This window comes from Dunckerocampus dactyliophorus, chromosome 12 (assembly GCF_027744805.1).
Source record: "Dunckerocampus dactyliophorus isolate RoL2022-P2 chromosome 12, RoL_Ddac_1.1, whole genome shotgun sequence".
In the NCBI taxonomy this organism is placed as follows: Eukaryota; Metazoa; Chordata; class Actinopteri; order Syngnathiformes; family Syngnathidae; genus Dunckerocampus; species Dunckerocampus dactyliophorus.
This window is the reverse complement of record NC_072830.1, coordinates 1,442,501-1,455,000: the sequence shown is the minus strand read 5'-3', so window position 1 is coordinate 1,455,000 and position 12,500 is coordinate 1,442,501. Positions and strand designations below refer to the sequence as shown.

Sequence of the window (12,500 nt, the reverse complement as noted above, 5' to 3'; positions counted from 1 at the left end):
AGAAAAGACAATTTACGTTATTCTAGCAAAAGAAACAATTGTGGAGCACAGTTGATTTATTTGTTAGCTTTGTGGAGAATAAGACATTGGATGAACTGGTCACCTTTTGTTTGCCTCTAGGGTGGTTTCATGCGCAAAAATAATCAAGGTTATTCAGCAAAAGTGACAAAAATTGAGCAATGTTGTTTTGCTTGTTAGTTAGCCGGCAAACACCATGATTTCATCCTGAATCAGGAAGAGAGCACTAGATTGTTTGAATTCAATGATTAGGTTAGCGTCATGGTCTAGATTTGGATTGGACTTGACCTTTCCCACCTGAGTTGGAATGGTTTCATCTGTGAATGAAACAGCACTAATTCAAATGGTCGTGGTAGTGGTTGAATTCACCTTGAACACGCACACAAGTTACACAGTTCACAGTTCCGCATGTCCAAAGAGGAGTAGGAAGAAGCAAAGCTTATTTAATCCTCCTCCTCGTCTGTTTCACTTCAGTTACAGTGCATCTGTTCACCTCCTGTATTCCAAATGTACTTTTAGCCTTTTGTAAATCCCTAGGGAAGTGATAAGTCAATGTAACCATGTAGTGAAATGACATTCAAGGTTTATTTGAGCTTACTGTAAGGAAACTGCAGACTTTATGATAATAACTTGATAATAACTGATCAAATAGTTGACAGAAACCTAATTTGATAATGAGCGAGTTCAGACAATGTACTCAGCTGAAATGAAGAGGTAGTAGTGGGTGTAAGAGTGGTTGGACATAGCCTTGTATGCACAGAGTGGTTCACATGTCTTCCATCCATCCATTTTCTATACCGCTTTTTTTCCTCATTAGGGTCGCGGAGGCATGCTGGAGCCTATCCCAGCTGACTTCGGGCGACAGGCGGGGTACACCCTGGACTGATCGCCAGCCAATGGCAGGGCACATATAGACAAACAACCATTCACACTCACATTCATACCTATGGACAATTTAGAGTCGCCAATGAAGCTAACATGCATGTTTTTGGAATGTGGGAGGAAGCCGGAGTACCCGGAGAAAACCCACGCGCACACGGGGAGAACATGCAAACTCCACACAGAAATGCCCCAGGGGAGAATCGAACCCAGGTCTTCCCGATCTCCAAGCTGTTACTGTGTTGGCCAACGTGCTAACCACTAGACCACCGTGCGGCGTTCACATGTCTTATTCTTTGTATTTTGGAAACATCAACTGCTTGTACTCTTTCTTGAAATCGCTGGTTTTAGTGCATTGTTTCAGTTCCTTACTCCATCCGTTCCACAACCTGAGTCCACGTCCAGAAATGCAGAAGGTTTGTAGTGTTGTGTTTTAGGTTTCATTTGTCCCTAATCTTGTTGAGAAGAACTCTTTCACGGTTTTGGGTAGCAGGTTATTGTTTGCTTTGTGCATAATTTTAGCTGTTAAAAGTTTACCAAAAATACTAAAGAAATAAATGATCTCACAAACGTGAACAGTTTTGTTTTGTACGTATGTGATCTAAAAGGCAAGGATTTGGACCAACCATTTGCATTCCGGGGCAAGGGAATAGTTCCATGTTGGCCTTGATTTGCATGAAACACATGAACACATGTCCCACCCCTGCACAAAGTTTCACGTGCATGACTTGTATAGTTGTTGTGGAAACAAGCAGCGATCAGAGTGATAGCTCTAACAAGCACAGCGTTGTGCAGACATACGCTACCTTTACAGTAGCGCCCTTGAGAACACGGCGACCTTCCTGACGCAGAGACAGGAGCTCTCGTCGAGCGGATGTTTACTTTAAACATCTGCATTCCTGGATGACTGCATCTGCTTTTAACGAGGCTAATTACCTCAGCAAGCCTTCATCCCACAGCTGCACGCTTAAGTCGCATCACACTGCTGCATCAAAGAAGCAAACAATCCCGTGAATCCCTGAGCTTTTGTTGAGGCTCCATACGTCATAGTATGTGTGGGGGGGGGGTTATGAAGCAGCTCTGTGACTTAGAGGAGGACCACTTAAGTTTAGTCAGGAATTTGTTGGCTGTGTCTAAGTGAGGGAGTCCTGCAGCGAGGCTGACTTTCATCTGGCGTCGAGGTGAAGTCGGAGCGTGAGACAACCAAGCTAAAGTTCATTTTAGCCCCCAAAGCAGCCGCAAATAATCCTGATTATTTGCCCATGCGCACACTTCAGGTACACATGCGACCTAGCGCAGTGCTGCATGTGTGGCCCTTCATGTTTTTATGCTCCCGAGCTGGGAAAATGAGTCCTGGCAAGCTGTTGTTTGTCTTTTTATTACTTCTCCCACCTCCCCCCATGGCAAACCTGTTTAGTTGGGCCTGCCTACACCGGACGTACTCTATGCACTGATCCAATTGCTCATGATATGGATGAGATGGACTGTCCTAATTGTTTCAGAGACATTTGGGGTTCCCAGGCCAGTTGAGAGACACAGTCTCTCCAACGTGACCTGGGTCTTTCCCGAGGCCTCCAACCCGTCGGCCGTGCCCTGAACACCACCCAGGGAGGCGTCCGGGAGGCATCCTGACCAGATGCCAGAGCCACCCCATCTGGCTCCTGTCAATGCAGAGGAGCAGCGGTTCTACTTCGAGTTTCTCGCGGATGACAGCGCTTCCCACCTTATCTCTAAGGGAGAGCCCCCCAAACTCAAATGGTCAATGTCTCATGGACAAACATGTGACAGCCATGTTTTTCAACCAATCTTGCTGAAATTCCACACGTGTGTGCTTACGAGTCCGCTGAAGGTGTGTACCAAATATTGTGGTGATTTGAATAAACGCCCTAAATTTACAGTGGATGTTTGAGCGACGTGAGAACCTTACAGGGGTCAAACTTTGGGGTTTAATTACAGTGCACCAGGTGGTGTATTTGTCAGAAAAATAACAGCACAGGCAACACAGTAGGGGGCATGTTTTCCTCCTTTTGTGTGTAGCGGTTGAGGAGCAAAAGCTCATGCAAAGGCCTGCAGCCAAGCAGAGGTATGAGTCTGCTTGGATTGGAGTCATGTGTTCATATCTGGCATATCAAGGCTGGCATGCAATCAGTAGCACAGCAAATAAAAGTAAGGAATGAGGAGTTCTGGAATGTTTCGCTTGCAGTGAATGGAATCTTGAAATTGCATTGCTGTAGCATCTTTAGGACCCTTCACATCTGCTTTCTTTAGCATGGTAGCAATGTCCTTCCTGATATTTCCATCCATTTCCATGAAGTCCAAGTCCTGATCCTCCCTGTCTTCTTTTATGGACACGATACTTGGACACTGACCAACCTCAGACAAAGACTGGGATCATTTGGTACCAAATTCAGAGGACTACTTGGATGCGGATGGCATGACTTTATAGTTAGCACCTCAAGAAGGCCCAAGTGGGGCACGTTACAATGATTGCAATTAATGCAATTAATCCAACTGTTGCTATTGTGATGTGTAGACCAACACTTCCCGTCCCTCACTTAATGTGCTCCATGTGGGAACTCGGTAGTCCTCTGTACTGTACCAAAACATCTTCGTAGGAATGAATGTATTGTTACACGCCTGCTCTTCACCGTTTCCTTAATTCACTTCTTTTTTTATCTTTCTGCAGTTCTACGTGACGACTTCCGACAGAACCCCGCCGACGTCATCGTGGCAGCCGGAGAGCCGGCGGTCCTGGAGTGTCAACCCCCGCGCGGCCACCCTGAACCCACCATCTCTTGGAAGAAGGACGGAATAAACATCGACGATCGAGATGAGAGAATCACAGTGAGTAGATTGGCTGAACCTTTAAGGTGACGTTTCTCCCAACACATTGATGCTTTTCTCATGTCAGGATGATGAGAGAAAGGAATCAAATGGACCAGTGATGTGTGGCAAGCCATTATCGCCACTTGAGTTGTTTGTTGAAAAATGGATTTGCTCATTCCTCCCAGCCAATCCAAAGCGGCTGCTTAAAACCCTAATGACCGGGGCGTAGAATCCGCCTCACTCCATTAGTCAGCAGCAGTGCATTGATTGGCTGATGAAATCAGCTTGAAAATACTCTGATGAGGAGGCAGGAAGGTGCACTCAGCAGTGCTAACAGCACAGTTAGCACGTTGCTGTCAGTCAGCAATGTACGTTGTTTAAGAACCGTCCGTCTCGGAGAGTCACGCAAACCTTCTGGTTTACAAGAAAATAAGTCTCAGCGGCTACTGAGAACAAAGTTATGGGTCTGGATCGTATTTTTATAGTTTGTCTGGCTGCATTTCTAATGTCTTGGCAGCAGGGATGCGATGTCATTTTTGCTTATGTGGTAATTCAAAGTGGTAATAACACGATGCTGGTGTAAAATATTCTGTTTATAGTCGTGAGGGCGGTCCAAGCAGGAGACAATTCTCCTTTGAGGAAACTTTTTAAAACTATGGTTGGCACTTTCCAGAGTGCTTGCATAATGTAAAATTAAAAATACCATGATGATACTCTTCTTCATTGGTGTAGTGCTGATTACGTCCTTATTATAGGCCGAGTAAGCGATTTGTTGTTAGACGAGAAGAAGGATTGCTGTGCACAGGTCACACGAGGTCTTGATCACGAGTCACACCATAAAGCACACAAGCGCTCTCTCCTTTTGTTTTCCCTCAACGCCGCGCTGGCAGAGCCTGTCGGTCTCTGGCCTCTGAGCGGCATAATTGAAAGGAGCAAGCGCATAATCTGCTTTAAAGAGAAACAAATCATAGCTGTCCTCAGTCGGCAGCAGTCGCTGATAAGCATGAAACCTCAGTGCTACGACGCACTCCGCTGTTGTGGTTATGTGGTTAGCTTATTTTTTGCTTTGTGCGATCATATTGTACGTACAGTATGCACACACGAATACCCGATTCCAGCAGGGGTGCCCGGTACGTCGATTGCGAGCTACCGGTAGATCGCCAAGGTAGTTTGGGTACTTTGTAGATGTCATGTGACATCAGTCAGCTGACATGAAGCTCCCCTACTGATTCGCTCTTGCTCCCCTGCGGCGTTTCCAGCTACACACGGAGATGCAACTTTCATCTTCAGAATTCCGATTCCGGATCATTTGCATCATCGTTCGTTCATTCAGTTCGTGTATGAGTAATGTTTGATAGCAAATGCTAGCTGGACGCAGCACATGAACGTTACGTAGCTGTTTTGACTGACATATTACCAGTACTCAGGTTATGTACGTAACTCTTGAGGAATGATGTGCAATGGCTTTTATTGCCATATTGAGTAGAATTATGATGTCAACTACTTTGATGACCTGCAAACTCTGAAAGTGTGAAATACTAAACATTCATATTTACAATATTATATATATCTTAATATATATATATATGATGTAATATATATTACAATACTAAGTTTACCACTTAGATTTTATATATGTAATATGTTTTATAGAAAGCGGTAGAACATTTTGACTTGTAACTTGATATACATGTATAACGTACATATATGTACTTTTTAAAAAATAAATATAGTAACTATATATATGTTCTATATATATAGTAGGAGTTAGATCTTTGGAACTTGGTCATTTTAAAAGTAGCTCGCAGGCTGAAAAAGTCATCTCTCCACACTTTTCACATCGAATTTTGCAGCTTCACGCTCACGTTTTTTTTTTTTTAACATTCATAAATCATTGCTGTTATCGTGGTTGTATACGGCCTATTATCAGTCCAAAAATATGCATATTTAAGGAAATGTTACATATTTTTTGCTTCAATTACGCATTTTCAAGCATAAAATGGCAAAATGAACTCAAATACAAATATAAGGCATTTAAAAGTGGCATTCAAAGGTGTTGTGATGATATGTAGTATTCAACACTGGTCACTAGGTGTCAGTAATATTACTGTAATGTTTGGTGAGACACACAAGCACCAGACTTGATCTCTGGAACAATAGCTCAATGGCTTTTATTGCAGGTTTGAATTATTTCACATAGGCACAATAATCCCTAACATGGGCTACTGTTGCGGCCATAACCCACTCGGAGCTAAAACCGACGTCACTTTCTGTCCCCCCCCCAAACAAAGCTCTTGTAACAGCAGAACACATTTACAGCAACACACAAGATGTGTGAGGATACATTACGTCTTAATTGGCTTAATTTCTTGTTATGTTTACTATGGTGGATAATACGAGTAGTACTATAGGGGTGTTATTTCATGTCTAGCGGGCTCTAATAACGTTAAAAACCATATTTAGAATGTCGTAAACAGGCTTTCTATGCTCTAACTACGAAAGTATTCCATTTATAAATAAGAAATCCTACTTGGCGGGAAATTCACTTGCTTTGGTCAGATTTGGAACCAATTAACCGCAATAAACGAGGGATTATTGTTTTTTTTGTATTGTTGAAACAGGGCACAGTTTCATTTGGAGCATGTTTGCATGTGAAGATGTTATAACCATATCTGTGCCAACAATCGAATCAGCTTCTTTATTTGTGGCTTTTTAGTTTTGTTTTGTGAGTTAAAGAAAAGGTCATTTAGCAATTTATGTAATTTTCCCTAACGAATGCTTGGTGGAATACATTGTGGTTTTCTTAATACAATGCACTTTGTTTTCAATTTATTTCCATCTAAAACAAAATGATGTTCCTTTTCCTGGAAAGAAATTGTTTAACGGTTTCCTTCTTTCATTTTGAATGATGTTTAAGGGTTGATGAAACTGCAATACACGCAGACGCCCCCAGGGTGGAGCAGCTCCTCCCAAATTCTTCCTTTGTGAACTTGGGTTTTGGTACGCATGCAGAAACTCCCAAATACATTCTTGAATACATTGAAGTCGTCTACAACCAAGCATTTGTAGTTTAAGTTGAATTTCCTTTCCCAGAGTACGAATCTTCTTTCTGATATAATGATGTGCTTTGTTAGAAATAGTATCACAATCAGAATATTTTATTGATTCCTTTTAAAATTTGGTGTCAGAAGTGGGATGTAACTAATACCAGAAGGCTGCTCCTTTTCACGGTCCCTAACACTATAAAATCAAATATTACGGTTTGCACCCAGTGTTGCTGTGTAACTGCACTGTGTAGTCTTTCATTTGGACTTTCATGTATGCTGCAGTGTGCATCCGTCTCTAATGCCTCCGCATGGTGCCCTTGTTGCCGCCTCTGCCTGTTTGTGCTTGGATGGCTGAAACCCTTCGAGGAAGCTCAGCCGGCACGGTGGCACAGGTGAAAGGACTCGCAGTCGGGCCGGCCTGTGGATTTAAAAGCACCTCGTAGAAATCCTTGAAAAGCGAGCACCCGTGAAGGAGTGTTTTTAAAGTGGCGTTCGCCGTCCTCTTGGGACATCTAAGTCCAATCGAGCGTGGCCGTAGATGCAAGCGAGGACGTCCATGTTGGCGCTTTTTGTGTTGGACACAGTGGACAGCATGTATGTTTACAACAGTTTGTTAGGAGGTGCTGAAGTGGGATTATTTGTAATGTCTCCAGCAGCTGAGCTCATCAAAGGGCCCCCTCATCCTGGCTGCAATGTTGCGTGCGACATGCCGGAACATGCTGTTGCCACGGCAACGGTAAAGCCCCCAACCATGTGTATTTTCCATCCTCGGCTGGGGTTTGTGTATTTTAGTGAATTGTGCGTAATCACTAATGACACGCTTGTAACATTTAGCGTGTATTCATGTGGTGAACAGTTTCCCACTGGGCCATAAAAGTGAGGGAGGTCCGTGATGCTGCAGCTGGCTCACTTTTGCCCCAAAGTGGTGGTCTTCCAGGGAAAATGTTAGCACAAAATAATAAAACTGCCATTATTGAAAAACTCTGAGCATTATCTGCTCAGAGCTGCTTGCTAAATCCCCAAAATGCAGCACTTTGTTCCTGCTTTTGTGCAATGGTTGTAGCTAATCATCAACCTGGAGAATGAAGCACTGTGTGGACACAAAGAGGGTGCATGCTGAATGGAGGCTGGCGCATTATCAGCATTGCCAAATGGCAGCAGAGGAAAAAAAACAAAAACGGGATGGAGCCATCTCCCCACAATGTAGGCATAATGGTCAGCTTGTGTTGCACAGGGAGGGGTGCACGTGCGGGGGGGAAAAAAGAGAGTCCCTGCTGCTCTGGCACGCCAAGTATGCCCTGTGATGCTGCAGAACTGCCACAGCAAGAGTGTGGATGGAGTGGACTGCGCTTTAAGTGGATCCTCATGTCAAAGCCCCCCTTGACTGACCGCTATACGGTCTACATGGCCTGACCTCGGGGGCCTTTGTGGGTGTCACAGTGTTTTAGCTGTTAAGCCTTTGCTCAAACAAACAGTAACACAAGGATACTTCAAACCCTTCCAGCGCCACGGGGTGCCCCCACATAAAGCGAGCTTCCAGTTCCTCTTCACATCCTGCAGACTCCTGTTCTGTTTCGCCATGAATATTCAACAGGGCGGTGGCCTGCTAATACATCTAAAATATGGCTTGTTGGTCTAGTGGGATGATTCTCACTGTGGGTGTGAATAGTCCCACTTTCAAATTCTGGACAAAGCCAGTTTTGTCTGAAATTCCCCCACAGGACTCAATCAGTATACCATGCAATGAAAATCTATAAAAAATAAGTGTTTATGTACCCCTGTACAACAATAAGACATCGAAACATTAAAACGTGCACCCACAGATGACAGGCTTCTTGTTTATTATTATTGCAGACTTATTGATGCTGTTGGCATGTTGTAGGTGTGGTTGGGGCGACTGCCTTAGAAATGTGCACGTTCCAATGGTCTTGACGAAAATTTCGGTTGAATTCCAGGCATTCAAACAGTACCTTTCTATCTAAATCACATAAAAAGTACCTCTAACAAGGTCTGATTAAAGATGACTCAAGCGTTTCTTAGTTTAGTGAGAAATGCATGAATCTGAGTGGTGTTGTAGTGTACAGTATGTCTGCGGTCTACTTCGGGTCATTCTAGTGGTGGTTTTGTTAATATCGTGTGTCAAGTTCTCCATTGGTGGCTCCCTAATGATGGTATCAGTTACCTGTCTGCAGGTGGCGATCCTGCATTTTAAAGTTTAGGCCCCATCGGGATACAGAGACCACTGGTGCGCCAAGGTATTGTCCTACCTCGGCGCTGACTGGTGTGGTTGTCCGCCGAGAGGAGAACCGACGGGGGACCGAGGGGGCTCTCTTGTCCTGTCTGGATGAAAACAAAGCGGCTCCTCTGGTCTGTAATCAAAGCCCTGGGAAAACAGCCATGACATTCACCTGGACAAGCCCGCACTCACCACTGGGCGTGCGCGCTCTTTATGTGCTCTCTGAGTGTTCACTCGCTGCTGCAAAAAGAAAGTCAGAGAAAGCTTGTGAATTCTTGAAATTTCGCTGTGCAGTAATGGACCTAGTAGCCTTTGAGGCAGCTGGAAAAGTGCTTGCGGTGCTGCAGAGCCTCAGGTGCTCCCTCGGGGGGGGGCCGCGGTTGTGTTGGATTGTGAAAGTGTTTTTTGGCTCAGCTTACCTTGAGGGGAAACAGGCTGACTGATAGTGATTTAGACTTGAAGTGGAAGCTGAGAGGGGGAGAACTCCATCCAGACTCCGAGCAATGAATGGAGCCTTTCAGGAACGACTTGTGTTCATGGACGCGTTCTAGCGCAACGTTACAACGACCTTTGTGAGATCATGAAGAGCTTTTCTATGCATTAGCCGCAAGCATGTCACCTAAATCATTTCATCCTATCCTGCTTTTCTTCCTCAGATACGTGGAGGGAAGCTGATGATCACTAACGCGAGGAAGAGCGACGCTGGGAAGTACGTCTGCGTCGGAACAAACATGGTCGGTGAACGGGAGAGCGAAATAGCCGAACTTACAGTGCTGGGTAATTTGCATGTTTGGATCTACTTTCTACTATATCTACTATATCTTCTCAAGGGACAATATCCTAGAAATGAAACGTGGATGTGCTGTAGAGTAGTCAGTGTACAGCTTGTGTAGCAGTATAGAAATGAGTCAACACACAGTCGTTGTGTCAATAGTTGGCAACACAAGTGAGTGTCAAGATAATTGTTTGTTGCTTACAGTCAAGCATGAGAATAGGTAGAGTCACGGCGCGGGGCTGCATGAGTGCTGCCGGTGTGTTTGGGCTTGTTATCATGTTGGCAAACTGCCATTTCCCAAGGGAGGGGCTCATGCCCTGCTTCACAATGTCACAGTGCATGTGGGAGTTCAGGTTTCCCTTCTTGCCAGTGGCGGCAGCACTCATGTAACCCCAGGCCAGGACACTTCCACCACAATGCTGGACTGTAGGCAAGGCACAATTATCTTCCCCTTCACTTGTGTTCCCAGCTGCTTAGACAAGGGGATCATGCTCTGCTTCAGAATGTCTCCTTCAATGAACCGCAGCTTCCAGTGCCAGCAGCTCTCATGCAGCCTCAGGTCGTGACAGCACCACCACCATGCTTGCCTGTAGGCACGACACGATGTTTTTGCTACTCTCCTGTGTTTCCAGCTACTTAGACAAGGGCATCATGCTCTGCTTCAGAATGTGACAGTACATGTTGGAGTTCCTGTTTCCTTGAAGGGACCGCAGCTTCTAGCGTCAACAGCACTCATGCAGCCCTAGACCAACACGCTAACACAACAATGCTTGACTATAGATAAGACGTAATTATCTTGGCACTCCCTTGTGTGAGCAGCTATTTGGACAATAATGGTTGTGTGTTGAGGTGTTTTCAGTGGATGGTACTTCTCTACTGCTGCTTCTAACTACTCCAACGTACATCCAGTTCCTTTTCACAGTATTGCTCCAGATTTTGTGGCTTTCATTGTCTATCTCCCAGGGAGTTAAATGGTGTCAGTGACCTTTATCAGACAGACTGTGAGATGACCTCCAATCGCACACTTTAAACTATGAATCCCATGCTGACACCAGCAGTCCTCACCAGCTGCACCCTCTTTCACCCCCAGTGACCCACAGACCCTCCAACATGAGCACATCCTGACTCGGGACTTTATCGGTTTTCCACTCCTTAGAGGAGAATTTAGTCTGAGAGAGTCGCAGCTGGTAAACAAGAGGACAAAGACAGCTTTCTATATTTGGCGTGTGCGGTCTTCTGTCTTCATTTCTTCTTCCTATAACTGTCAAGTGGTGCTTGCAACAAGATTTGGCCTTTTTAGAATTTATTGTTTTCATTCCAGACAACAAAAGCTGTAAGAACGTTTCAGCGAAGCACGTCTCCCCACACCAGAGGCTTACAGTGTAGCCACTCCATTTACGAGCAAATAAAAGCAGCACACTGTGGCTTCAATAACAAATATGTGTTTGTTTGACATGTGTGCCGTTTGGGTCAACAAAGAGCGTCCCAGCTTTGTGCGTCGGCCCGGTAGCCAGGTGGTGTTGGTGGACCAGAGCGTTGAGTTCAGATGTGAGGCTCGCGGCGACCCGGTTCCGACGGTGCGGTGGCGGAAAGACGACGGAGATCTGCCCAAAGGACGGTACGAATCATGAAAGGGTAATCGGCAATGATCCCCTTTCCCGTCTCCGACCAACATATCTCAATACCCCTCAAAGATATGAGATCCGGGAGGATCACACGCTGAAGATCCGCCGTTTGACCTCGGCGGACGTCGGTTCTTACACCTGCGTGGCGGAGAACATGGTGGGCAAGGCGGAGGCGGCGGCCAGCCTCACCGTCCACGGTAAGACAACACCCACTGGTCCTGCATGGTTTATTGCTGCATCTTCTGCTCCGGTTTTAATGCTGTTTGGCTGGACCTCTGTGTAAAAGAGGCTTCCATGGATTTCAATTGAAGGTTATTGTGCTGTTTGGTTTTGGAGCAATGGAAGCAGGCCACGAGCCCGCAGCTTTAGTACCACACGCTCATCACGTCCCGCAATCCCCTCTCAATTAGGCAATTGATTTCTAATCAGAAGAACCTGCAGAATCCACAAAAACTATAAAAGTTTGTGAATGGCAGCCTGACTCCACAATCGATCTCATCGTGGCATCTCAGCAGCCTAGTCGGCGATCTTAAGCCGCAAAATGCTGTTTGTAAACATCTGCGTGTCTCTGGTGGCCCTCCCCATTGGACGTCTTATTAACACGCTTTGAAAATAAAGCAGCCGGTCACAGAGCGTGCACATTCAGAAAGAGCCCATTCAGGCCAACCTGGGGGCAAGCCCCCCCCTTGAGATTCAGGGGAACACAGGGGGCCATTTAACCGCAAACTAATGGGAATGTTGGGAGTCGCTTGAGAGCGATGGAGGCAGGGGGACGGGGACGGCGTGCACCAGTCGGTCCGCGGCGGCAGCATCGCCACCGATGCAGAACGGGTTTGGGAATTGGGACTTGCGGTGGGGCGGTGAGGAGATTTCCGCGGTGAGGTCAGCCATATTAATGTCACTTCCAGCCGTCAGCGGTGCTGAGGTATAACCAGACAAGGCAATTTTGTGCCAGGCGCGTCATCCTCACATGGCTGCCCTTTTGCAATTATTCCTTCATTTTCGACACCCGACAGCGGTCTTTAGATTGGTTCGGGGAGTAAGATTAGCCACAGCTGCCAATGCGCCATCAATACATCCACTCGTCCTATTGG

General features: G+C 45.7%; 1 protein-coding gene across 10 annotated transcripts in view; it reads left to right on the top strand.

The window, feature by feature from the left end:
• robo1 (roundabout, axon guidance receptor, homolog 1 (Drosophila)) overlaps positions 1-12,500 on the top strand; it is a 263,507-nt gene that overhangs the window by 207,523 nt on the left and 43,484 nt on the right. For 9 of the 10 annotated variants that reach the window (XM_054794923.1, XM_054794932.1, XM_054794931.1 and 6 more), the window contains 4 exons: positions 3,584-3,741; positions 9,663-9,783; positions 11,261-11,399; positions 11,476-11,603. In XM_054794923.1, coding sequence (XP_054650898.1) covers positions 3,584-3,741; positions 9,663-9,783; positions 11,261-11,399; positions 11,476-11,603 — 546 coding nt within the window. The remainder of the gene's footprint in view (positions 1-3,583; positions 3,742-9,662; positions 9,784-11,260; positions 11,400-11,475; positions 11,604-12,500) is intronic. The other variant, XM_054794930.1, reaches the window with a different exon arrangement.